The sequence below is a fragment of the Scyliorhinus canicula genome, chromosome 25 (assembly GCF_902713615.1).
Source record: "Scyliorhinus canicula chromosome 25, sScyCan1.1, whole genome shotgun sequence".
NCBI lineage: Eukaryota > Metazoa > Chordata > Chondrichthyes > Carcharhiniformes > Scyliorhinidae > Scyliorhinus > Scyliorhinus canicula.
The window spans coordinates 25,939,247-25,965,996 of record NC_052170.1 but is presented as its reverse complement, the minus strand read 5'-3'; the positions used below and the strand labels follow the sequence as shown (position 1 = coordinate 25,965,996).

The window sequence follows — 26,750 nt, the reverse complement described above, 5'->3', positions numbered from 1 at the left end:
GTGTTTGAGTATGACTGAGTGTGACTGAGTGTGTTTGAGTGTGTCTGAGTGTGTCTGAGTGTGTCTGAGTGTGTCTGAGTGTGACTGAGTGTGACTGAGTGTGACTGAGTGTGTCTGAGTGTGTCTGAGTGTGTCTGAGTGTGACTGAGTGTGACTGAGTGTGTCTGAGTGTGTCTGAGTGTGACTGAGTGTGTCTGAGTGTGACTGAGTGTGACTGAGTGTGTCTGAGTGTGACTGAGTGTGACTGAGTGTGTCTGAGTGTGTCTGAGTGTGACTGAGTGTGTCTGAGTGTGACTGAGTGTGACTGAGTGTGTTTGAGTGTGACTGAGTGTGTCTGAATGTGACTGAGTCTGATTGGGTGATCCAAAAAGATGAGGTGTCGGAAAATGTTAAGTTAGATATGTCCCCAGGGCCGGATGGGATCTACCCCAGAATACTGAAGGATGCTAGAGAGGAAATTGTTGAGGCCTTGACAGAAATCTTTGGATCCTCACTGTCTTCAGGTGATGTCCCGGAGGACTGGAGAATGGCCAATGTAATTCCTTTGTTTCAGAAGGGTAGCAAGGATAATCCAGGGAACTACAGGCCGGTGAGCTTTACATCAGTGGTAGGGAAATTACTGGAGAGAATTATTCGAGACAGGATCTACTCCCATTTGGAAGCAAATGGAAGAATTAGTGAGAGGCAGCACAGTTTTGTGAAGGGGAGGTTGTGTCTCACTAACTTGCTAGAGTTTTACGAGGACGTTACAAAGATGATTGATGCAGGCAGGGCAGTGGATGTTGTCTATATGGATTTCAGTAAGTCCTTTGACAAGGTCCCTCATGGCAGTCTGGTATAAAAGGTGAAGTCACACGGGATCAGAGATGAGCTGGCAAGATGGATACAGAACTGGCTCGGTCATAGAAGGCAGAGAGTAGCAATGGAAGGTTGCTTTTCTAATTGGAGGGCTGTGACTAGTGTTGTTCCGCAGGGATCAGTGCTGGGACCTTTGCTGTTCGTAGTATATATAAATGATTTGGAGGAAAATGTAACTGATCTGGGGCGAAATTCTCCGACCCCCAGCAGGGTCGGAGAATCGCCTGGGGCTGCCTAAAATCCCGCCCCAGCCGTGGCAGAGATTCTCCACCACCTGGGAAGTGGTGGGGGCGGGAATCTCGCCACTCCGATCGGAGAGGCCCCTGCGGTGATTTTCCAGCCCGGATGGGCCGAAGTCCCGCCGCTGGGAGGCCTCTCCCGCCGCCGAGGTTTGAACCACCTCTGGAACGGCAGGATCAGCGGCGCGAGCGGGCCCCCGGGGTCCTGGGGGGGGTGGGAGCGGGGGGCGATCGAACCCCGGGGGGTGCCCCCACGGTGGCCTGGCCCGTGATCGGGGCCCACCGATCAGACTCCGGGCCAGTGCCCTGGCTGCACTCTTTCTCCTTCCGCGGCAGCCATGGCGGAAGCGGAAGAGAACCCCACATCGCGCATGCGCCGGCCGGCGAAAGCCTTTCGGCCAGCCCCGCTGCCGGGGGCGCCGGTTTTTTGCGCCAGTCTTCTGGTGCAAACCGCTCCGGCGTGGGGCTGGCCCCCAAAGGTAGGGAGAATTCCCCACCTTGGGGGAGGCCCGACCCCTGAGTGGTTGGCGCTACTCCCCTACGCCAGCACCCTCCGTCACGCCGGGTAGGGAAGAATCCCGCCTCAGATTAGTAATTTTGCTGATGACACAAAGGTTGGTGGAATTGTGGATAGCGATGAGGACTGTCAGAGGATACAGCAGGATTTAGATTGTTTGGAGACTTGGGCGGAGAGATGGCAGATGGAGTTTAAGCCGGACAAATGTGAGGTGATGCATTTTGGAAGGTCTAATACAGGTAGGAAATATACAGTGAATGGTAGAACCCTCAAGAGTATTGACAGTCAGAGAGATCTAGGTGTACAGATCCACAGGTCACTGAAAGGGGCAACACAGGTGGAGAAGGTAGTCAAGAAGGCATACGGCATGCTTGCCTTCAGTGGCCGGGGCACTGAGTATAAGAATTGGCAAGTCATGTTGCAGCTGCATAGAACCTTAGTTAGGCCACACTTGGAGTATAGTGTTCAATTCTGGTCACCACACTACCAGAAGGATGTGGAGGCTTTGGAGAGGGTGCAGAAGAGATTTACCAGGATGTTGCCTGGTATGGAGGGCATTAGCTATGCGGAACGGTTGAATAAACTTGGTTGTTCTCACTGGAACAACGGAGGTTGAGGGGCGACCTGATAGAGGTCTATAAAATTATGAGGGGCACAGACAGAGTGGATAGTCAGAGGCTTTTCCCCAAGGTAGAGGGGTCAATTACTAGGGTGCATAGGTTTAAGGTGCGAGGGACAAGGTTTAGAGTAGATGTACGAGGCAAGTTTTTTTACACAGAGGGTAGTGGGTGCCTGGAACTCGCTGCCGGAGGAGGTGGTGGAAGCAGGGACGATAGTGACATTTAAGGGGCATCTTGACAAATACATGAATAGGATGGGAATAGAGGGATACGGACCCCGGAAGTGCAGAAGATTTTAGTGTCAGACGGGCAGCATGGTCGGCACGGGCTTGGAGGGCCGAAGGGCCTGTTCCTGTGCTGGACTTTTCTTTGCTTTTTGTTCTTTGGGTGTGACTGGGTGTGACTGGGTGTGTCTGAGTGTGTCTGAGTGTGTCTGAGTGTGACAGAGTGTGACAGAGTGTGACAGAGTGTGACAGAGTGTGTCTCAGTGTGTCTCAGTGTGACAGAGTGTGACAGAGTGTGACAGAGTGTGACAGAGTGTGACAGAGTGTGACAGAGTGTGTCTCAGTGTGTCTCAGTGTGACAGAGTGTGACAGAGTGTGACAGAGTGTGACAGAGTGTGACAGAGTGTGTCTCAGTGTGACAGAGTGTGACTGGGTGTGACTGGGTCTGGGTGTGACTGGGTGTGACTGGGTGTGACAGGGTGTGACTGGGTGTGACTGGGTGTGACTGGGTGTGACTGGGTGTGACTGAGTGTGTCTCAGTGTAACCGAGTGTGTCTCAGTGTGTCTCAGTGTGACTGGGTGTGATTGGGTGTCTATGAGTGCGACTACGTGTGTCTGGGTGTATCCGGGTGTGCCTACATGTGTGACTGGGTCTGGGTGTAACTGGGTGTGTATGAGTGTTCCTGGGTGTGGCTGACTGTACTGAGGTGTACTGGGTGTGACAGGGTGTGACAGGGTGTCACTGGGTGTGACTGGGTGTGTCTGAGTGTAATTAGGTGTGTCTGAATGTGACTGGGTGTGACTGGGTGTGACTGGGTGTGACTGGGTGTGTTTGAGTGTGTTTGAGTGTGACTGGGTGTGACTGGGTGTGACAGGGTGTGACAGGGTGTGACTGGGAGTGTCTGAGTGTAATTAGGTGTGTCTGAATGTGACTGGGTGTGACTGGGTGTGACAGGGTGTGACTGGGTGTGACTGGGTGTGACAGGGTGTGACTGGGTGTGACTGGGTGTGACGGTGTGACTGGGTGTGACTGGGTGTGACGGTGTGACTGGGTGTGACTGGGTGTGACAGGGTGTGACTGGGTGTGACTGGGTGTGACTGGGTGTGACAGGGTGTGACTGGGTGTGACGGTGTGACTGGTTGTGACTGGGTGTGACGGTGTGACTGGGTGTGACTGAGTGTGACTGAGTGTGTTTGAGTGTGACTGTGTGACTGAGAGTGTCTGAGTGTGACTGGGTGTGACTGGGTGTGACTGGGTGTGACTGGGTGTGACTGGGTGTGTTTGAGTGTGTTTGAGTGTGACTGGGTGTGACTGGGTTTGTCAGGGTGTGACAGGGTGTGACTGGGTGTGACTGGGTGTGTCTGAGTGTAATTAGGTGTGTCTGAATGTGACTGGGTGTGACTGGGTGTGACAGGGTGTGACTGGGTGTGACTGGGTGTGACAGGGTGTGACTGGGTGTGACTGGGTGTGACGGTGTGACTGGGTGTGACTGGGTGTGACGGTGTGACTGGGTGTGACTGGGTGTGACAGGGTGTGACTGGGTGTGACTGGGTGTGACTGGATGTGACAGGGTGTGACTGGGTGTGACGGTGTGACTGGTTGTGACTGGGTGTGACGGTGTGACTGGGTGTGACTGAGTGTGACTGAGTGTGTTTGAGTGTGACTGTGTGACTGAGAGTGTCTGAGTGTGACTGGGTGTGACTGGGTGTGACTGGGTGTGACTGGGTGTGACTGGGTGTGTTTGAGTGTGTTTGAGTGTGACTGGGTGTGACTGGGTTTGTCAGGGTGTGACAGGGTGTGACTGGGTGTGACTGGGTGTGTCTGAGTGTAATTAGGTGTGTCTGAATGTGACTGGGTGTGACTGTGTGTGACTGAGTGTGACTGAGTGTGTTTGAGTGTGACTGTGTGACTGAGAGTGTCTGAGTGTGACTGGGTGTGACTGGGTGTGACTGGGTGTGACAGGGTGTGACTGGGTGTGACTGGGTGTGACAGGGTGTGACAGGGTGTGACTGGGTGTGACTGGGTGTGACGGTGTGACTGGGTGTGACTGGGTGTGACTGGGTGTGACGGTGTGACTGGGTGTGACTGGGTGTGACTGGGTGTGACAGGGTGTGACTGGGTGTGACGGTGTGACTGGGTGTGACGGTGTGACTGGGTGTGACTGGGTGTGACGGTGTGACTGGGTGTGACTGAGTGTGACTGAGTGTGTTTGAGTGTGACTGTGTGACTGAGAGTGTCTGAGTGTGACTGGGTGTGACTGGGTGTGACTGGGTGTGTTTGAGTGTGTTTGAGTGTGACTGGGTGTGACTGGGTGTGACAGGGTGTGACTGGGTGTGACTGGGTGTGTCTGAGTGTAATTAGGTGTGTCTGAATGTGACTGGGTGTGACTGGGTGTGACTGGGTGTGACTGGGTGTGACTGAGTGTGACTGAGTGTGTTTGAGTGTGACTGTGTGACTGAGAGTGTCTGAGTGTGACTGGGTGTGACTGGGTGTGACTGGGTGTGACAGGGTGTGACTGGGTGTGACTGGGTGTGACAGGGTGTGACTGGGTGTGACTGGGTGTGACGGTGTGACTGGGTGTGACTGGGTGTGACTGGGTGTGACGGTGTGACTGGGTGTGACTGGGTGTGACAGGGTGTGACTGGGTGTGACAGGGTGTGACTGGGTGTGACTGGGTGTGACGGTGTGACTGGGTGTGACTGGGTGTGACTGGGTGTGACAGGGTGTGACAGGGTGTGACTGGGTGTGACGGTGTGACTGGGTGTGACTGGGTGTGGCGGTGTGACTGGGTGTGACTGAGTGTGACTGAGTGTGTTTGAGTGTGACTGTGTGACTGAGAGTGTCTGAGTGTGACTGGGTGTGACTGGGTGTGACTGGGTGTGACTGGGTGTGTTTGAGTGTGTTTGAGTGTGACTGGGTGTGACTGGGTGTGACAGGGTGTGACAGGGTGTGACTGGGTGTGACTGGGTGTGTCTGAGTGTAATTAGGTGTGTCTGAATGTGACTGGGTGTGACTGGGTGTGACTGAGTGTGACTGAGTGTGTTTGAGTGTGACTGTGTGACTGAGAGTGTCTGGGTGTGACTGGGTGTGACAGGGTGTGACAGGGTGTGACTGGGTGTGACAGGGTGTGACTGGGTGTGACGGTGTGACTGGGTGTGACTGGGTGTGACTGGGTGTGACGGTGTGACTGGGTGTGACTGGGTGTGACTGGGTGTGACAGGGTGTGACTGGGTGTGACGGTGTGACTGGGTGTGACGGTGTGACTGGGTGTGACTGGGTGTGACGGTGTGACTGGGTGTGACTGAGTGTGACCGAGTGTGTTTGAGTGTGACTGTGTGACTGAGTGTGTCTGAGTGTGACTGGGTGTGACTGGGTGTGACTGGGTGTGACTGGGTGTGACTGGGTGTGTTTGAGTGTGTTTGAGTGTGACTGGGTGTGACTGGGTGTGACAGGGTGTGACTGGGTGTGACTGGGTGTGTCTGAGTGTAATTAGGTGTGTCTGAATGTGACTGGGTGTGACTGGGTGTGACTGAGTGTGACTGAGTGTGTTTGAGTGTGACTGTGTGACTGAGTGTGTCTGAGTGTGACTGGGTGTGACTGGGTGTGACTGGGTGTGACTGGGTGTGACTGGGTGTGACAGGGTGTGACGGTGTGACTGGGTGTGACTGGGTGTGACTGGGTGTGACGGTGTGACTGGGTGTGACTGGGTGTGACTGGGTGTGACAGGGTGTGACTGGGTGTGACGGTGTGAGTTTGAGTGTGTTTGAGTGTGACTGGGTGTGACTGGGTGTGACAGGGTGTGACAGGGTGTGACTGGGTGTGACTGGGTGTGTCTGAGTGTAATTAGGTGTGTCTGAATGTGACTGGGTGTGACTGGGTGTGACTGAGTGTGACTGAGTGTGTTTGAGTGTGACTGTGTGACTGAGAGTGTCTGAGTGTGACTGGGTGTGACTGGGTGTGACAGGGTGTGACAGGGTGTGACTGGGTGTGACAGGGTGTGACAGGTTGTGACTGGGTGTGACTGGGTGTGACGGTGTGACTGGGTGTGACTGGGGGTGACATGGTGTGACGGTGTGACTGGGTGTGACTGGGTGTGACTGGGTGTGACTGGGTGTGACTGGGTGTGACGGTGTGACTGGGTGTGACGGTGTGACTGGGTGTGACTGGGTGTGACGGTGGGACTGGGTGTGACTGAGTGTGACTGAGTGTGTTTGAGTGTGACTGTGTGTCTGAGTGTGACTGGGTGTGACTGGGTGTGACTGGGTGTGTTTGAGTGTGTTTGAGTGTGACTGGGTGTGACTGGGTGTGACAGGGTGTGACTGGGTGTGACTGGGTGTGTCTGAGTGTAATTAGGTGTGTCTGAATGTGACTGGGTGTGACTGGGTGTGACTGAGTGTGTTTGATTGTGACTGTGTGACTGAGAGTGTCTGAGCGTGACTGGGTGTGACTGGGTGTGACAGGGTGTGACTGGGTGTGACTGGGTGTGACTGGGTGTGACAGGGTGTGACAGGGTGTGATTGGGTGTGACTGGGTGTGACGGTGTGACTGGGTGTGACTGGGTGTGACTGGGTGTGACAGGGTGTGACAGGGTGTGACTGGGTTTGACGGTGTGACTGGGTGTGACTGAGTGTGACTGAGTGTGTTTGAGTGTGACTGTGTGACTGAGTGTGTCTGAGTGTGACTGGGTGTGACTGGGTGTGACTGGGTGTGTTTGAGTGTGTTTGAGTGTGTTTGAGTGTGACTGGGTGTGACTGGGTGTGACAGGGTGTGACTGGGTGTGACTGGGTGTGTCTGCGTGTAATTAGGTGTGTCTGAATGTGACTGGGTGTGACTGGGTGTGACTGGGTGTGACTGAGTGTGACTGAGTGTGTTTGAGTGTGACTGTGTGACTGAGAGTGTCTGAGTGTGACTGGGTGTGACTGGGTGTGACTGGGTGTGACAGGGTGTGACTGGGTGTGACTGGGTGTGACTGGGTGTGACAGGGTGTGACAGGGTGTGACTGGGTGTGACAGGGTGTGACAGGGTGTGACTGGGTGTGACTGGGTGTGACGGTGTGACTAGGTGTGACTGGGTGTGACTGGGTGTGACGGTGTGACTGGGTGTGACTGGGTGTGACTGGGTGTGACAGGGTGTGACTGGGTGTGACAGGGTGTGACTGGGTGTGACGGTGTGACTGGGTGTGACGGTGTGACTGGGTGTGACTGGGTGTGACTGGGTGTGACAGGGTGTGACTGGGTGTGACTGGGTGTGACGGTGTGACTGGGTGTGACTGGGTGTGGCGGTGTGACTGGGTGTGACTGAGTGTGACTGAGTGTGTTTGAGTGTGACTGTGTGACTGAGAGTGTCTGAGTGTGACTGGGTGTGACTGGGTGTGACTGGGTGTGTTTGAGTGTGTTTGAGTGTGACTGGGTTTGACTGGGTGTGACAGGGTGTGACAGGGTGTGACTGGGTGTGACTGGGTGTGTCTGAGTGTAATTAGGTGTGTCTGAATGTGACTGGGTGTGACTGGGTGTGACTGAGTGTGACTGAGTGTGTTTGAGTGTGATTGTGTGACTGAGAGTGTCTGAGTGTGACAGGGTGTGACTGGGTGTGACTGGGTGTGACTGGGTGTGACGGTGTGACTGGGTGTGACTGGGTGTGACTGGGTGTGACGGTGTGACTGGGTGTGACTGGGTGTGACTGGGTGTGACAGGGTGTGACTGGGTGTGACGGTGTGACTGGGTGTGACGGCGTGACTGGGTGTGACTGGGTGTGACGGTGTGACTGGGTGTGATTGAGTGTGACTGAGTGTGTTTGAGTGTGACTGGGTGTGACTGGGTGTCACTGGGTGTGACTGGGTGTGTTTGAGTGTGTTTGAGTGTGACTGGGTGTGACTGGGTGTGACAGGGTGTGACTGGGTTTGACTGGGTGTGTCTGAGTGTAATTAGGTGTGTCTGAATGTGACTGGGTGTGACTGGGTGTGACTGAGTGTGACTGAGTGTGTTTGAGTGTGACTGTGTGACTGAGAGTGTCTGAGTGTGACTGGGTGTGACTGGGTGTGACTGGGTGTGACTGGGTGTGAAAGGGTGTGACTGGGTGTGACTGGGTGTGACTGGGTGTGACAGGGTGTGACAGGGTGTGACGGTGTGACTGGGTGTGACTGGGTGTGACTGGGTGTGACTGGGTGTGACAGGGTGTGACTGGGTGTGACGGTGTGAGTTTGAGTGTGACTGGGTGTGACTGGGTGTGACAGGGTGTGACAGGGTGTGACAGGGTGTGACTGGGTGTGTCTGAGTGTAATTAGGTGTGTCTGAATGTGACTGGGTGTGACTGGGTGTGACTGAGTGTGACTGAGTGTGTTTGAGTGTGACTGTGTGACTGAGAGTGTCTGAGTGTGACTGGGTGTGACTGGGTGTGACTGGGTGTGACAGGGTGTGACTGGGTGTGACAGGGTGTGACTGGGTGTGACGGTGTGACTGGGTGTGACTGGGTGTGACTGGGTGTGACGGTGTGACTGGGTGTGACTGGGTGTGACTGGGTGTGACGGTGTGACTGGGTGTGACGGTGTGACTGGGTGTGACTGGGTGTGACGGTGTGACTGGGTGTGACTGAGTGTGACTGAGTGTGTTTGAGTGTGACTGTGTGACTGAGAGTGTCTGAGTGTGACTGGGTATGACTGGGTGTGACTGGGTGTGTTTGAGTGTGTTTGAGTATGACTGGGTGTGACTGGGTGTGACAGGTGTGACTGGGTGTGACTGGGTGTGTCTGAGTGTAATTAGGTGTGTCTGAATGTGACTGGGTGTGACTGGGTGTGACTGGGTGTGACTGAGTGTGACTGAGTGTGTTTGAGTGTGACTGTGTGACTGAGAGTGTCTGAGTGTGACTGGGTGTGACTGGGTGTGACTGGGTGTGACAGGGTGTGACAGGGTGTGACTGGGTGTGACTGGGTGTGACGGTGTGACTGGGTGTGACTGGGTGTGACTGGGTGTGACGGTGTGACTGGGTGTGACTGGGTGTGACAGGGTGTGACTGGGTGTGACTGGGTGTGACAGGGTGTGACTGGGTGTGACGGTGTGACTGGGTGTGACGGTGTGACTGGGTGTGACTGGGTGTGACTGGGTGTGACAGGGTGTGACAGGGTGTGACTGGGTGTGACTGGGTGTGACGGTGTGACTGGGTGTGACTGGGTGTGGCGGTGTGACTGGGTGTGACTGAGTGTGACTGAGTGTGTTTGAGTGTGACTATATGACTGAGAGTGTCTGAGTGTGACTGGGTGTGACTGGGTGTGACTGGGTGTGTTTGAATGTGACAGGGTGTGACAGGGTGTGACTGGGTGTGACTGGGTGTGTCTGAGTGTAATTAGGTGTGTCTGAATGTAACTGGGTGTGACTGGGTGTGACTGAGTGTGACTGAGTGTGTTTGAGTGTGACTGTGTGACTGAGAGTGTCTGAGTGTGACTGGGTGTGACTGGGTGTGACTGGGTGTGACAGGGTGTGACTGGGTGTGACAGGGTGTGACTGGGTGTGACTGGGTGTGACGGTGTGACTGGGTGTGACTGGGTGTGACTGGGTGTGACGGTGTGACTGGGTGTGACTGGGTGTGACTGGGTGTGACTGGGTGTGACAGGGTGTGACTGGGTGTGACGGTGTGACTGGGTGTGACGGTGTGACTGGGTGTGACTGGGTGTGACGGTGTGACTGGGTGTGACTGAGTGTGACTGAGTGTGTTTGAGTGTGACTGTGTGACTGAGTGTGTCTGGGTGTGACTGGGTGTGACTGGGTGTGACTGGGTGTGTTTGAGTGTGTTTGAGTGTGACTGGGTGTGACTGGGTGTGACAGGGTGTGACTGGGTGTGACAGGGTGTGTCTGAGTGTAATTAGGTGTGTCTGAATGTGACTGGGTGTGACTGGGTGTGACTGAGTGTGACTGAGTGTGTTTGAGTGTGACTGTGTGACTGAGAGTGTCTGAGTGTGACTGGGTGTGAATGGGTGTGACTGGGTGTGACAGGGTGTGACTGGGTGTGACTGGGTGTGACTGGGTGTGACTGGGTGTGACAGGGTGTGACTGGGTGTGAATGGGTGTGACGGTGTGACTGGGTGTGACTGGGTGTGACTGGGTGTGACAGGGTGTGACTGGGTGTGACGGTGTGAGTTTGAGTGTGTTTGAGTGTGACTGGGTGTGACTGGGTGTGACAGGGTGTGACTGGGTGTGACTGGGTGTGTCTGAGTGTAATTAGGTGTGTCTGAATGTGACTGGGTGTGACTGGGTGTGACTGAGTGTGACTGAGTGTGTTTGAGTGTGACTGTGTGACTGAGAGTGTCTGAGTGTGACTGGGTGTGACTGGGTGTGACAGGGTGTGACTGGGTGTGACTGGGTGTGACAGGGTGTGACTGGGTGTGACTGGGTGTGACGGTGTGACTGGGTGTGACTGGGTGTGACTGGGTGTGACGGTGTGACTGGGTGTGACTGGGTGTGACTGGGTGTGACAGGGTGTGACTGGGTGTGACGGTGTGACTGGGTGTGACGGTGTGACTGGGTGTGACGGTGTGACTGGGTGTGACTGAGTGTGACTGAGTGTGTTTGAGTGTGACTGTGTGACTGAGTGTGTCTGAGTGTGACTGGGTGTGACTGGGTGTGACTGGGTGTGTTTGAGTGTGTTTGAGTGTGACTGGGTGTGACTGGGTGTGACTGGGTGTGACAGGGTGTGACTGGGTGTGTCTGAGTGTAATTAGGTGTGTCTGAATGTGACTGGGTGTGACAGGGTGTGACAGGGTGTGACTGGGTGTGACTGGGTGTGACGGTGTGACTGGGTGTGACTGGGTGTGGCGGTGTGACTGGGTGTGACTGAGTGTGACTGAGTGTGTTTGAGTGTGACTGTGTGACTGAGAGTGTCTGAGTGTGACTGGGTGTGACTGGGTGTGACTGGGTGTGACTGGGTGTGTTTGAGTGTGACAGGGTGTGACAGGGTGTGACTGGGTGTGACTGGATGTGTCTGAGTGTAATTAGGTGTGTCTGAATGTAACTGGGTGTGACTGGGTGTGACTGAGTGTGACTGAGTGTGTTTGAGTGTGACTGTGTGACTGAGAGTGTCTGAGTGTGACTGGGTGTGACTGGGTGTGACTGGGTGTGACAGGGTGTGACTGGGTGTGACAGGGTGTGACAGGGTGTGACTGGGTGTGACTGAGTGTGACGGTGTGACTGGGTGTGACTGGGTGTGACTGGGTGTGACGGTGTGACTGGGTGTGACTGGGTGTGACTGGGTGTGACAGGGTGTGACTGGGTGTGACGGTGTGACTGGGTGTGACGGTGTGACTGGGTGTGACTGGGTGTGACGGTGTGACTGGGTGTGACTGAGTGTGTTTGAGTGTGACTGTGTGACTGAGTGTGTCTGAGTGTGACTGGGTGTGACTGGGTGTGACTGGGTGTGACTGGGTGTGACTGAGTGTGTTTGAGTGTGACTGGGTGTGACTGGGTGTGACTGGGTGTGACTGGGTGTGTTTGAGTGTGTTTGAGTGTGACTGGGTGTGACTGGGTGTGACAGGGTGTGACTGGGTGTGACAGGGTGTGTCTGAGTGTAATTAGGTGTGTCTGAATGTGACTGGGTGTGACTGGGTGTGACTGAGTGTGACTGAGTGTGTTTGAGTGTGACTGTGTGACTGAGAGTGTCTGAGTGTGACTGGGTGTGACTGGGTGTGACAGGGTGTGACTGGGTGTGACAGGGTGTGACAGGGTGTGACTGGGTGTGACTGGGTGTGACGGTGTGACTGGGTGTGACTGGGTGTGACTGGGTGTGACGGTGTGACTGGGTGTGACTGGGTGTGACTGGGTGTGACTGGGTGTGACTGGGTGTGACAGGGTGTGACTGGGTGTGACGGTGTGACTGGGTGTGACGGTGTGACTGGGTGTGACGGTGTGACTGGGTGTGACTGAGTGTGACTGAGTGTGTTTGAGTGTGACTGTGTGACTGAATGTGTCTGAGTGTGACTGGGTGTGACTGGGTGTGACTGGGTGTGACTGGGTGTGTTTGAGTGTGTTTGAGTGTGACTGGGTGTGACTGGGTGTGACTGGGTGTGACAGGGTGTGACTGGGTGTGACTGGGTGTGTCTGAGTGTAATTAGGTGTGTCTGAATGTGACTGGGTGTGACTGGGTGTGACTGGGTGTGACTGAGTGTGTTTGATTGTGACTGTGTGACTGAGAGTGTCTGAGTGTGACAGGGTGTGACTGGGTGTGACTGGGTGTGACTGGGTGTGACAGGGTGTGACAGGGTGTGATTGGGTGTGACTGGGTGTGACGGTGTGACTGGGTGTGACTGGGTGTGACTGGGTGTGACTGGGTGTGACAGGGTGTGACAGGGTGTGACTGGGTGTGACGGTGTGACTGGGTGTGACTGAGTGTGACTGAGTGTGTTTGAGTGTGACTGTGTGACTGAGTGTGTCTGAGTGTGACTGGGTGTGACTGGGTGTGACTGGGTGTGTTTGAGTGTGTTTGAGTGTATTTGAGTGTGACTGGGTGTGACTGGGTGTGACAGGGTGTGACAGGGTGTGACTGGGTGTGACTGGGTGTGTCTGAGTGTAATTAGGTGTGTCTGAATGTTTCTGAATGTGACTGGGTGTGACTGGGTGTGACTGGGTGTGACTGGGTGTGACTGAGTGTGACTGAGTGTGTTTGAGTGTGACTGTGTGACTGAGAGTGTCTGAGTGTGATTGGGTGTGACTGGGTGTGACTGGGTGTGACAGGGTGTGACTGGGTGTGACTGGGTGTGACTGGGTGTGACAGGGTGTGACTGGGTGTGACAGGGTGTGACTGGGTGTGACTGGGTGTGACGGTGTGACTGGGTGTGACTGGGTGTGACTGGGTGTGACGGTGTGACTGGGTGTGACTGGGTGTGACTGGGTGTGACAGGGTGTGACTGGGTGTGACAGGGTGTGACTGGGTGTGACGGTGTGACTGGGTGTGACGGTGTGACTGGGTGTGACTGGGTGTGACTGGGTGTGACAGGGTGTGACAGGGTGTGACTGGGTGTGACTGGGTGTGACGGTGTGACTGGGTGTGACTGGGTGTGGCGGTGTGACTGGGTGTGACTGAGTGTGACTGAGTGTGTTTGAGTGTGACTGTGTGACTGAGAGTGTCTTAGTGTGACTGGGTGTGACTGGGTGTGACTGGGTGTGACTGGGTGTGTTTGAGTGTGACTGGGTGTGACTGGGTGTGACAGGGTGTGACAGGGTGTGACTGGGTGTGACTGGGTGTGTCTGAGTGTAATTAGGTGTGTCTGAATGTGACTGGGTGTGACTGGGTGTGACTGAGTGTGACTGAGTGTGTTTGAGTGTGACTGTGTGACTGAGAGTGTCTGAGTGTGACTGGGTGTGACTGGGTGTGACTGGGTGTGACAGGGTGTGACAGGGTGTGACAGGGTGTGACTGGGTGTGACGGTGTGACTGGGTGTGACTGGGTGTGACGGTGTGACTGGGTGTGACTGGGTGTGACTGGGTGTGACAGGGTGTGACTGGGTGTGACGGTGTGACTGGGTGTGACGGTGTGACTGGGTGTGACTGGGTGTGACTGAGTGTGACTGAGTGTGTTTGAGTGTGACTGTGTGACTGAGTGTGTCTGAGTGTGACTGGGTGTGACTGGGTGTGACTGGGTGTGACTGGGTGTGTTTGAGTGTGTTTGAGTGTGACTGGGTGTGACTGGGTGTGACAGGGTGTGACTGGGTGTGACTGGGTGTGTCTGAGTGTAATTAGGTGTGTCTGAATGTGACTGGGTGTGACTGGGTGTGACTGAGTGTGACTGAGTGTGTTTGAGTGTGACTGTGTGACTGAGAGTGTCTGAGTGTGACTGGGTGTGACTGGGTGTGACTGGGTGTGACAGGGTGTGACTGGGTGTGACTGGGTGTGACAGGGTGTGACAGGGTGTGACGGTGTGACTGGGTGTGACTGGGTGTGACTGGGTGTGACGGTGTGACTGGGTGTGACTGGGTGTGACTGGGTGTGACAGGGTGTGACTGGGTGTGACGGTGTGAGTTTGAGTGTGTTTGAGTGTGACTGGGTGTGACTGGGTGTGACATGGTGTGACAGGGTGTGACTGGGTGTGACTGGGTGTGTCTGAGTGTAATTAGGTGTGTCTGAATGTGACTGGGTGTGACTGGGTTTGACTGAGTGTGACTGAGTGTGTTTGAGTGTGACTGGGTGTGACTGAGAGTGTCTGAGTGTGACTGGGTGTGACTGGGTGTGACAGGGTGTGACTGGGTGTGACAGGGTGTGACAGGGTGTGACTGGGTGTGACTGGGTGTGACGGTGTGACTGGGTGTGACTGGGTGTGACTGGGTGTGACGGTGTGACTGGGTGTGACTGGGTGTGACTGGGTGTGACAGGGTGTGACTGGGTGTGACGGTGTGCCTGGGTGTGACAGTGTGACTGGGTGTGACGGTGTGACTGGGTGTGACTGAGTGTGACTGAGTGTGACTGAGTGTGACTGGGTGTGACTGGATGTGACTGGGTGTGTTTGAGTGTGTTTGAGTGTGACTGGGTGTGACTGGGTGTGACTGGGTGTGACAGGGTGTGACTGGGTGTGACTGGGTGTGTCTGAGTGTAATTAGGTGTGTCTGAATGTGACTGGGTGTGACTGGGTGTGACTGAGTGTGTTTGATTGTGACTGTGTGACTGAGAGTGTCTGAGTGTGACTGGGTGTGACTGGGTGTGACTGGGTGTGACTGGGTGTGACTGGGTGTGACTGGGTGTGACAGGGTGTGATTGGGTGTGACTGGGTGTGACGGTGTGACTGGGTGTGACTGGGTGTGACTGGGTGTGACTGGGTGTGACAGGTTGTGACAGGGTGTGACTGGGTGTGACGGTGTGACTGGGTGTGACTGAGTGTGACTGAGTGTGTTTGAGTGTGACTGTGTGACTGAGTGTGTCTGAGTGTGACTGGGTGTGACTGGGTGTGACTGGGTGTGTTTGAGTGTGTTTGAGTGTGACTGGGTGTGACTGGGTGTGACAGGGTGTGACAGGGTGTGACTGGGTGTGACTGGGTGTGTCTGAGTGTAATTAGGTGTGTCTGAATGTGACTGGGTGTGACTGGGTGTGACTGGGTGTGACTGAGTGTGACTGAGTGTGTTTGAGTGTGACTGTGTGACTGAGAGTGTCTGAGTGTGACTGGGTGTGACTGGGTGTGACTGGGTGTGACAGGGTGTGACTGGGTGTGACTGGGTGTGACTGGGTGTGACAGGGTGTGACTGGGTGTGACGGTGTGACTGGGTGTGACTGGGTGTGACGGTGTGACTGGGTGTGACTGGGTGTGACTGGGTGTGACTGGGTGTGACAGGGTGTGACTGGGTGTGACGGTGTGACTGGGTGTGACGGTGTGACTGGGTGTGACTGGGTGTGACTGGGTGTGACTGGGTGTGACAGGGTGTCACTGGGTGTGACTGGGTGTGCCGGTGTGACTAGGGGTGACTGGGTGTGACGGTGTGACTGGGTGTGACTGAGTGTGACTGAGTGTGACTGAGTGTGTTTGAGTGTGACTGTGTGACTGAGAGTGTCTGAGTGTGACTGGGTGTGACTGGGTGTGACTGGGTGTGTTTGAGTGTGTTTGAGTGTGACTGGGTGTGACTGGGTTTGTCAGGGTGTGACAGGGTGTGACTGGGTGTGACTGGGTGTGTCTGAGTGTAATTAGGTGTGTCTGAATGTGACTGGGTGTGACTGTGTGTGACTGAGTGTGACTGAGTGTGTTTGAGTGTGACTGTGTGACTGAGAGTGTCTGAGTGTGACTGGTTGTGACTGGGTGTGACTGGGTGTGACAGGGTGTGACTGGGTGTGACTGGGTGTGACAGGGTGTGACAGGGTGTGACGGTGTGACTGGGTGTGACGGTGTGACTGGGTGTGACTGGGTGTGACAGGGTGTGACAGGGTGTGACTGGGTGTGACGGTGTGACTGGGTGTGACTGGGTGTGACGGTGTGACTGGGTGTGACTGAGTGTGACTGAGTGTGTTTGAGTGTGACTGTGTGACTGAGAGTGTCTGAGTGTGACTGGGTGTGACTGGGTGTGACTGGGTGTGTTTGAGTGTGTTTGAGTGTGACTGGGTGTGACTGGGTGTGACAGGGTGTGACTGGGTGTGACAGGGTGTGACTGGGTGTGACTGGGTGTGATAGGGTGTGACTGGGTGTGACTGGGTGTGACGGTGTGACTGGGTGTGACTGGGTGTGACGGTGTGACTGGGTGTGACTGAGTGTGACTGAGTGTGTTTGAGTGTGACGGTGTGACTGAGAGTGTCTGAGTGTGACTGGGTGTGACTGGGTGTGACTGGGTGTGACGGTGTGACTGGGTGTGACAGGGTGTGACTGGGTGTGACTGGGTGTGACGGTGTGACTGGGTGTGACTGGGTGTGACTGGGTTGTCTGCTCTGGAGTGCTGCTTTTGACTGCAGCAGAGTGCTAAATGGCGATTGAGGGAATTCGATGAAGTGGGAATGAAGTGATCATTTTAGACACTTTACCAGAACAAAGAGCGCCTTGGTAAGAAGGACCTGGTGAGTTTTTTTACTGCCCTTAATGTACCCTAAAGTAGAGGAAGTAAAAATAAAGGGAGTAATTTAAGGCTCAAGTTCTGGCAGAGAAACAACTACGTGGAATGCTCCTCTTGTGCGATGTGGGAAGTCAGGGACACTTCCAGTGCCCAGGGTGACCACGTGTGCTGGACGTGTCTCCAGCTGTGGCTACTTGAAGCCCACGTTTCCGAGCTGGAGCAGCGACAGGAGTCGCTGTGGAGCATCCGCAAGGAAGCGATCTCCATGGACAGCGTGTACAGTGAGGTGGTAACACTGCAGGTAAAGACTGCACAGACCGAAGGGGAAGGGGGAACAGCCAGAGGCTGCGGTCCATATAGGTACCAATTATCTAGGTCAGAAGAGGGATGGGGTTCATGGAATCAGAATATAAAGAGCGGGGAACAAATTAAAAAGCAGGACATCAAAGCAGTGACTTCTGGGTACCTCCCAGAGCCATTAGCGAGCGAGGAATAGGAGAATAGGCTGGATGGATGTGTGGCTGGAGAGGTGGCGTAGGAGGGAGGGGTTTGGATTCCTGGGGCATCAGGACCGAGCCTGGGGAATATGGGGCTGGGACAATCTGGACAGGTTGGTGCCCCAGCCGGACTGGAACCAATTACTCCCACGGGGGTCTTTGCCATTGCTGATGTTGAAACTCAAGTGGCAGGGGATGTGGGTGAGGGAGGAGGGGAGACACAAGAGAGGGAAACAAAGATAGAAATGAAATGCGGGGAAGTAAAAAGCAGAAGTGGATGGCAGAAGCAATGGGGGCTGCAGCAAATTGGGCCACATTACAGAAACTGCGTATGAAAATGTACAAAAGGAAAATCTAAAGGCACTGCGCCTGAATACACTCAGTATTCACAATTAGCTGGACCAATTAATAACATAAACTGGTCTACAGCGGTATGATACGATTGCAATTACAGAGACATGGCTGCAAGGTGACCAAGCCTAAGAACTGAATATCCGAGGATATTCGATGTAGAGGAAGGACAGAGAAATAGAAAATGGAGGTGGGGTGGTTGTGGTAGTAAAGACTGCAATCAGTGCATAGCGAAAGGGGATATTGCCTTCGGAAATCTAGTTGTAGAATCAGTGTGGGTGGAGCTAAGAAGCAACAAGGGGAGGAGGACATTAGTGGGCGTCGTCTCCTGGCCTCCAGACAGTGACAGTAACGGTAGGGGAACTTCGAGATACATGTAACACGGCTGATACAGTAATCATGGGTGACTGTAATCTACAGATAGACTGGGCAAATCAAATTAATAATAGATCATCGAATTTACAGTGCAGAAGGAGGCCATTCGGCCCATCGAGTCTGCACCGGACCTTGGAAAGAGCACCCCACCCAAGGTCAACACCTCCACCGTATCCCCGTATCGTGGGGCTGGTTTAGCACACTGGGCTAAATAGCTGGCTTACAATGCAGAACAAGGCAGCAGCGCGGGTTCAATTCCCGTACCAGCCTCCCCAAACAGGCGCCGGAATGTGGTGACTAGGGGCTTTTCACAGTAACTTCGTTTGAAGCCTACGCGTGACAATAAGGTATTATTATTATTATTACTATTATTATTAACCCCACCTAACCTTTTTTGAACACTAAGGGCAATTTAGCCTGGCCAATCCACCTAACCTGCACATCTTTGGACTGTGGGAGGAAACCGGAGCACCCGGAGGAAACCCATGTCGACAAGCGGGGAAAGTATAGACGCCACACAGACAGTGACCCAAGCCGGGAATCAAACCTGGGACCCTGCAGCTGTGAAGCCACAGTGCTAACCACTGTGCTGCCTAGCAATGATACTGTGGCAGCTGTATTCCTGGAGTATGTACGAGGTGGATTTGTAGACCAGTATGTTGCTATGGGAACTTGCTAACTCAGATTTGGTAACAAGGGGTTAGTTAATCTTGTTGTATGGGATCCATTAGGGAACTGTGGCCGGAACGTGATAGAATTCGTCATTGGAATGAAAAGTGAAGAAGTCGGATCTGAAACTGGGGTCCTAAATCTAAACACAGTAAACCACAAAGGTAAGAGGGGTGAGTTGGCGAAGACAGATAGGGGAACTTTCCATAAAAGGTGTGACTGTGGATAGGCGATGGTTGATATTTAAGGGAAGAATGTGTGCATTGTAATTGTTATGCATTCCTTTCTGGCACAAAGCGGGCCGACCATGGCAAACAAAATAAATGAAGGATAGTGTCGGATCCAGAAATGCTGTGGAGCCACGGGTCCAGCGAGAAGGAGGAATTGAAGGAAATTAGCATTACTCGCAAAATAGTGTTGGAGAAATGAATGGGACATGAAAGCGGATAATTTCAGAGGGCCTGGTATCCTACATCCCCGGCTACGGAAGAAGGTGGCTATGGAAGTAGTGGATCTCTTGGTTTCCATCTTCCAAAATTCTGCACTCCCAGCAGATTGGAGGGGGGACAACGTAACCCCGCTCTTCAAAAATGGAGGGAGGGAGGAATCAGGGAATTAGAGATCAGTTAACCCAACATCCCAGCAATAGGAAAAATGCTGGAGTCTAAATAAAGGATGTGATCAGAGGACACTTAGCAAATGTCAACAGGATTAGGTAAAGTTAAGATGGATTTATGAAAGGGAGATCATATTTGACAAACTGCTGGAGTTTTTTGAGGATGTAACTAATAGAATAGATCAGGGTGAATCAGTGGATGTGGTGCATTTAGATTTTCAGAAAGCTTTTGATGAAGTCTCCTTATCTAAGAAAGGGTACCATTGCCATAGAGGGAGTGCAGCGAAGGTTCAGCCCGCTGATTCCTGGGATTGCAACATTGTCGTACGAGGAGAGAGGGTGGGGGTGAGTGAGGTTATCTGAGGGTGGTTAAAGAGTATGAGTCCATACCTTGTCACATTTGATGCAGTTATACGGAGTTTTGTGCAATGTTCTCGGGGTGAAGATGACGTTGCTGTTCTCTCCAATGTTTCCCGCAGTGGTCTGCAACGTGCTCCGAGGGTCTAACATCGGTGACAGGTAATCCTCCACTAGTTGACTGAATCGAGGTGTTGAGTAAGTAATCCATACTGGTCTGGGGCTGCTAGCTGATTCCGGAGAGAGAAACAAGTGATCTGAAATAGAGAGACGCAGGAAAGGTGATTTAACTGGAGCGTCTCTCCCTGAAACAAACTCCTCTCCCAGATTTCCAACCATTTCACTCCCACTTTACACATGTCTTTTCCTATGTCTTATGGTCCAAGGGTCTGATGGTAAACTGCAATCATTAACACTGGGAGAAAGGCTACTTGAAGAGGATGGGTCCTGTTGCTTGAACCTTCTCGAGAACAGCGAGAGGGAAAGGTGTCTGGTCCATTTTGATTTTCCAGAGTGTTTGATGAAATATCATTGTCCCCATTGTGCCTTTCGCACACACATAGGACCTCGGGAATAGATACTGGTTCATTAAACAGAGGGGCTTTGGCCTCTTTGCAGGGTGGTTGGGAGGAGAGAGTTACTGACTGAGTGAAAGGAGTTTCCGGCACTCGATATTGGTGAATAATGTACCCTCACGATCAATGTAGGAGCTGTTACTGCTTACTATTGATGTCAAAGTGATTGGATCTTGGGAATTGGCAGCATGTGGTTATCTGCTGATTGGGCTCTGAGGACTTATCATAGAATTTACAGTGCAGAAGGAGGCCATTCGGCCCATTGAGTCTGCACCGGCTCTTGGAAAGAGCACCCTACCCAAGGTCAACACCTCCACACTATCCCCATAACCCAGTAACCCCACCTAACACTAAGGGCAATTTTGGACACTAAGGGCAATTTATCATGGCCAATCCTCCTAACCTGCACATCTTTGGACTGTGGGAGGAAACCGGAGCACCCGGAGGAAACCCACGCACACACGGGGATGATGTGCAGACTCCGCACAGACAGTGACCCAAGCCGGAATCGAACCTGGGACCCTGGAGCTGTGAAGCCATTGTGCTATCCACAATGCTACCGTGCTGCAGAGTGATGACCGGGCTTGGGAGAAACTGGAGGGTAATGCGTAGAATTGTTGGCCTTAGAGGAGGTCAGGCCTTAAAAGGCAAATGGAGATCTTGCCTTTGTACGAGCAGGGATAGACTACAGGGGAAGCTGAGAGAGTCGTCAACAGACTCATCGACAGTGCAGAAGGAGGTCATTCAGGTCTATTGTGTTGATGCTGGCTTCCCACAGAGCAATCCAGGCCCATTCCCCCCACTCTATCCCTGTAGCTGTGCACGGAAGCTTTTTACACAGAGGGTGGTGGTGGCCTGGAATGTGCTGCCAAGTGAGGTGGGTGAGGCAGATACGTTAGCGACCTTAAACACTTATCTGGATAGGCACATGAACAGACGGGGTATAGAAGGATACAGGCGGTTGGTCTAGATTGGCGCATACTTGGAGGGCCTGTTCCTGTGCTGAATAGTTCTTTGTTCTTTGTTTATTCCATTATTTTCCCCTTTCTTTTATTTTTGCCGTTACATTTTTGGTCCATGGATGTTTAATGGACCAATGGCTTTAAGGCAAGGCAGCCGGTGCCTTTAATTCAAACAGAAGCATCCGGAAGGCTGCGCTGCTTTACACTGGCCGACATGAGTGATGACTTGGTTTGACTGACTTGGCTGGTGATCAATGAAGTGGCCCAAAGGGCTGAGCTCTGGCTGGTAACAGGCGGCGATCGGATATGATCCCCCCGGAATTATTTTCAGAGTCACGAGGCTCCAGCTCGGTTTCAGTTTGGATTCTGCAGCCCGGATGGAAGGTTGCCACTAACCCTCTCCCAAAAGTGCCCTATAAACTCTCTTCAGAAGGCAGGAGTGAGGGCGGACTCTCTCTCTCCGACAAGACTACGGCATCGTTCTCTTGAAGCAAAGGCTTGAATTCAAAGCATGACCGGAGGCCCAGTTTGAGAAGAAATAAAGCCTCTCTGTTAAACCAGCTGCCGGTGAGGACTACATTCTCCAACCTGAATGAATGATTTTGCATGGAAGACCATTACCAATTGTAAACCAGAGACTTTAATCTAAAAGCTTGCTGGGAGGAGAGTGAGCTCAAGAACCACCATTCAAAGCAAAGACTCGTATCCGTTAATCTTCATCCTTATTATTTTACCCCTTTACCACCCCTCTGTGTTTGTCTGCCTTGTGTATGCGGGCAGAAGGTGGGGCAGTTAAATTGAGCAGTCGGTCTGAGCTTATCGTTACCCAGCTGTATTTGTTAATTCGAGTTCTTATTTCAATAAACAGTTTTTGTGCTTAAATTTATAAACCGGGTGACTGTAATTATTGAGCAGCTTCGGGATTTTTAATGAGATTTATTATTCAATTCACCTGTGCTGTGATTCGGGGGCCAGTGGGGCTGGAATCTGCCCCCAAACTTCTCCGAGAACAGCCCCCCAGCTGCTCCAGCATCACATTGGAGCTAAAACCCCCCATTCCTGGATTCATTCCGGTAAATCCCCCTCCGCACATTGACTAAAGTGCGTTTGAAGCGGGTTCCTATTGAACAGCCCAACAGCCCAGTGTGTGGGTCACATTTCCATGTCCGTACCGGATGAAGTCAGAGATCTCCACACGTTCCCGGCCTGATTCTCACACAGTTCCTCCTGTGTGCTGTGAGGATGTGTGAAGGTCTCTCTCTCCCCGCTCGAGCCAGTCAGCGTTTGGGGAGCTCGCCAACACCTCGCCTCCGAGCCTTCGCCCGACACATTCCTGGCAGCGGGATCATCACCAGGGGAGGGGTCCTGGATTCCCGCTGCTCCCTGGGACACATGCTCCCCACGGCAGGCACCTCCTGTGGATCAGGACAGACAGAGAATCAATAGGGAAACACTGAGTTCAGGGGACAGCGGGGTCACTGGGGAGAGGGGGGGGGAGTGAGCGACACCAGCCCATTACACTAGAGCCACATATTAGTGTTAACCTGGACACCCAGACAGTGCCCCCCAGAGAGTGCCCCCCCCCGAGTGTGCCCCCCGAGAGTGCCCCCCGAGCGTGCCCCCCGAGAGTGCCCCCCGAGCGTGCCCCCCGAGCGTGCCCCCGAGCGTGCCCCAAGACTGTGCCCCCCGAGAGTGCCCCCCGAGCGTGCCCCTGAGAGTGCCCCCCGAGCGTGCCCCCCGAGCGTGCCCCTGAGAGTGCCCCCGAGCGTGCCCCAAGACTGTGCCCCCCGAGCGTGCCCCCGAGTGTGCCCCCGAGCGTGTCCCCGAGCGTGCCCCCGAGCGTGCCCCCGAGCGTGCCCCAAGACTGTGCCCCCCGAGAGTGCCCCCCGAGCGTGCCCCTGAGAGTGCCCCCCGAGCGTGCCCCCCGAGCGTGCCCCTGAGAGTGCCCCCGAGCGTGCCCCAAGACTGTGCCCCCCGAGCGTGCCCCCGAGCGTGCCCCCGAGCGTGCCCCCAGACTGTGCCCCCCGAGAGTGCCCCCCGAGCGTGCCCCCCGAGAGTGCCCCCCAAGCGTGCCCCCCGAGAGTGCCCCCCGAGAGTACCCCCCCCCGAGCGTGCCCCCGAGCGTGCCCCCGAGCGTGTCCCCGAGCGTGCCCCCGAGCGTGCCCCCAGACTGTGCCCCCCCGAGAGTGTCCCCCCGAGCGTGCCCCCCGAGAGTGCCCCCCGAGCGTGCCCCCCGAGAGTGCCCCCCGAGCGTGCCCCCGAGCGTGCCCCCGAGCGTGCCCCCGAGCGTGCCCCCCGAGCGTGCCCCCCGAGAGTGCCCCCCAAGAGTGCCCCCAGAGAGTGTCCCCCCAGAGTGCCCCCAGACCGTGCCCCCGAGCGTGCCCCCGAGCGTGCCCCCCGAGCGTGCCCCCCGAGCGTGCCCCCCAGAGAGTGCCCCCCGAGCGTGCCCCCCGAGAGTGCCCCCCGAGAGTGCCCCCCAGAGAGTGCCCCCCAGAGTGCCGCCAGACCGTGCCCCAGAGCGTGCCCCCGAGCGTGCCCCCGAGCGTGCCCCCCGAGAGTGCCCCCGAGTGCCCCCCAGAGAGTGCCCCCCGAGAGTGCCCCCCGAGCGTGCCCCCCGAGAGTGCCCCCCCGAGAGTGCCCCCCCGAGAGTGCCCCCCGAGCGTGCCCCCCGAGAGTGCCCCCCAAGAGTGCCCCCGAGAGTGCCCCCCGAGTGTGACCCCCGAGCGTGCACCCGAGCGTGCCCCCCGAGAGTGCCCCCCCCGAGAGTGCCCCCCGAGAGTGCCCCCCGAGAGTGCCCCCCGAGAGTGCCCCCCCGAGAGTGCCCCCCGAGAGTGCCCCCCTCGAGAGTGCCCCCCCGAGAGTGCCCCCCGAGAGTGCCCCCCGAGAGTGCCCCCCCGAGAGTGCCCCCCCGACAGTGCCCCCCCGAGAGTGCCCCCCGAGAGTGCCCCCCAAGAGTGCCCCCCTCGAGAGTGCCCCCCCGAGAGTGCCCCCCCGAGAGTGCCCCCCGAGAGTGCCCCCCGAGAGTGCCCCCCTCGAGAGTGCCCCCCCGAGAGTGCCCCCCGAGAGTGCCCCCCGAGAGTGCCCCCCCGAGAGTGCCCCCCCGACAGTGCCCCCAGACCGTGCCCCCAGACCGTGCCTCCAGACCGTGCCCCCAGACAGTCAGTGCAGAAGAGGCCCTTCTGCCCCTCGAGACTGTCCCAGTGAATGAGAAACACCTGTCCTGCCGACCCAATCCCATTTGCCAGCATTTGGCCCAGAGCCTGGAATGTTGCGATGGGCCAAGTGCTGATCCGGGTACTTTTTAAAGGATGTGAGGCAACCCACCTCTCTTTCCCCCCCCCTCCCCCACCCTCCCAGGCAGCGCATTCCAGACCCTCCCCCACCCTCCCAGGCAGCGCATTCCAGACCCTCCCCCCCCTCCCAGGCAGCGCATTCCAGACCCTCCCCCCCCTCCCAGGCAGCGCATTCCAGACCCTCCCCCCCTCCCAGGCAGCGCATTCCAGACCCTCTCCCCCCTCCCAGGCAGCGCATTCCAGACCCTCTCCCCCCCCTCCCAGGCAGCGCATTCCAGACCCTCCCCCCCTCCCAGGCAGCGCATTCCAGACCCTCTCCCCCCTCCCAGGCAGCGCATTCCAGACCCTCTCCCCCCCCCTCCCAGGCAGCGCATTCCAGACCCTCTCCCCCCCCCTCCCAGGCAGCGCATTCCAGACCCTCACCCCCCCCTCCCAGGCCGCGCATTCCAGACCCTCCCCCCCCCCCTCCCAGGCAGCGCATTCCAGACCCTCTCCCCCCTCCCAGGCAGCGCATTCCAGACCCGCTCCCCCCCCTCCCAGGCAGCGCATTCCAGACCCTCCCCCCCCCCCTCCCAGGCAGCGCATTCCAGACCCTCTCCCCCCCCTCCCAGGCAGCGCATTCCAGACCCGCTCCCCCCCCTCCCAGGCAGCGCATTCCAGACCCTCTCCCCCCCCCTCCCAGGCAGCGCATTCCAGACCCTCACCCCCCCCCCCCTCTAGGTAAAAAACAATTTCCTCAAACCCCCCCTAAACCTCCCACCCCTCACCTTGAACTTGTGTCCCCCTCAGAACCGACCCTTCAACTAAGGGGAACAGCTGCTCCCTACCCACCCTGTCCGTGCCCCTCAGAATCCTGTCCACCTCGATCAGGCCGCCCCTCAGTCTTCTCTGCTCCAGTGAAAACAACCCAACCCTATCCAACCCCTCTTCATAACTGAAACGTTCCATCCCAGGCACCATCCTGGTGAATCCCCTCTGCACCCCCTCCAGTACAATCACATCCTTCCTGTAATGTGGGGACCAGAATTACACCCAGTGCTCCAGCTGTGGCTTCACCAAAGTTCTCCAACTCCAACATGACCTCCCTGCTTTTGTAACCTGAGCCTCGATTGACAAAGGCAAGTGCAGAGGAGATTCATGAGGTTAATCCCAGACCTGAGGGGGTTGGATTACGAGGAGAGGTTGAGTAGACTGGGACTGTACTCATTGGAATTTAGAAGGATGAGGGGGGGGGGGGGGGGGGATCTTTTAGAAACATTTAAAATTATGAAGGGAATAGATAGGATAGATGCGGGCAGGTTGTTTCCACTGGCGGGTGACAGCAGAACTAGGGGGCATAGCCTCAAAATAAGGGGAAGTAGATTTAGGACTGAGTTTAGGAGGAACTTCTTCACCCAAAGGGTTGTGAATCTATGGAAATCCTTGCCCAGTGAAGCAGTTGAGGCTCCTTCATTACATGTTTTTAAGGTAAAGGTAGATAGTTTTTTGAAGAATAAAGGGATTAAGGGTTATGGTGTTCGGGCCGGAAAGTGGAGCTGAGTCCACAAAAGGTCAGCCATGATCTCATTGAATGGCGGAGCAGGCTCGAGGGGCCAGATGGCCGACTCCTGATCCTAGTTCTTATGTTCTTATGTCCCAAATGCCTTTCTCACCTCCCTATTAACCTGCCCTTTCGCCTTCAGAGATCTATGGGCAAACACGCCATTGTTCAGAGATCCATGGGCAAACACGCCATTGTTCAGAGATCCATGGGCAAACACGCCATTGTTCAGAGATCCATGGGCAAACACGCCATTGTTCAGAGATCCATGGGCAAACACGCCATTGTTCAGAGATCCATGGGCAAACACGCCATTGTTCAGAGATCCATGGGCAAACACGCCATTGTTCAGAGATCCATGGGCAAACACGCCATTGTTCAGAGATCCATGGGCAAACACGCCATTGTTCAGAGATCCATGGGCAAACACGCCATTGTTCAGAGATCCATGGGCAAACACGCCATTGTTCAGAGATCCATGGGCAAACACGCCATTGTTCAGAGATCCATGGGCAAACACGCCATTGTTCAGAGATCCATGGGCAAACACGCCATT

General features: G+C 55.2%; 1 protein-coding gene across 1 annotated transcript in view; it reads right to left on the bottom strand.

The window, feature by feature from the left end:
- LOC119957025 (zinc finger protein Gfi-1-like) overlaps positions 1-25,586 on the bottom strand; it is a 38,676-nt gene extending 13,090 nt beyond the window's left edge. Inside the window, exons 1-3 of the mRNA XM_038784608.1 lie at positions 25,577-25,586; positions 22,534-22,776; positions 19,858-20,081 (exon numbers count right to left, since the gene is read on the bottom strand). Of these exons, the coding sequence (XP_038640536.1) occupies positions 19,858-20,081; positions 22,534-22,776; positions 25,577-25,586 (477 nt within the window). The remainder of the gene's footprint in view (positions 1-19,857; positions 20,082-22,533; positions 22,777-25,576) is intronic.
- Positions 25,587-26,750: the final 1,164 nt, after the last annotated feature.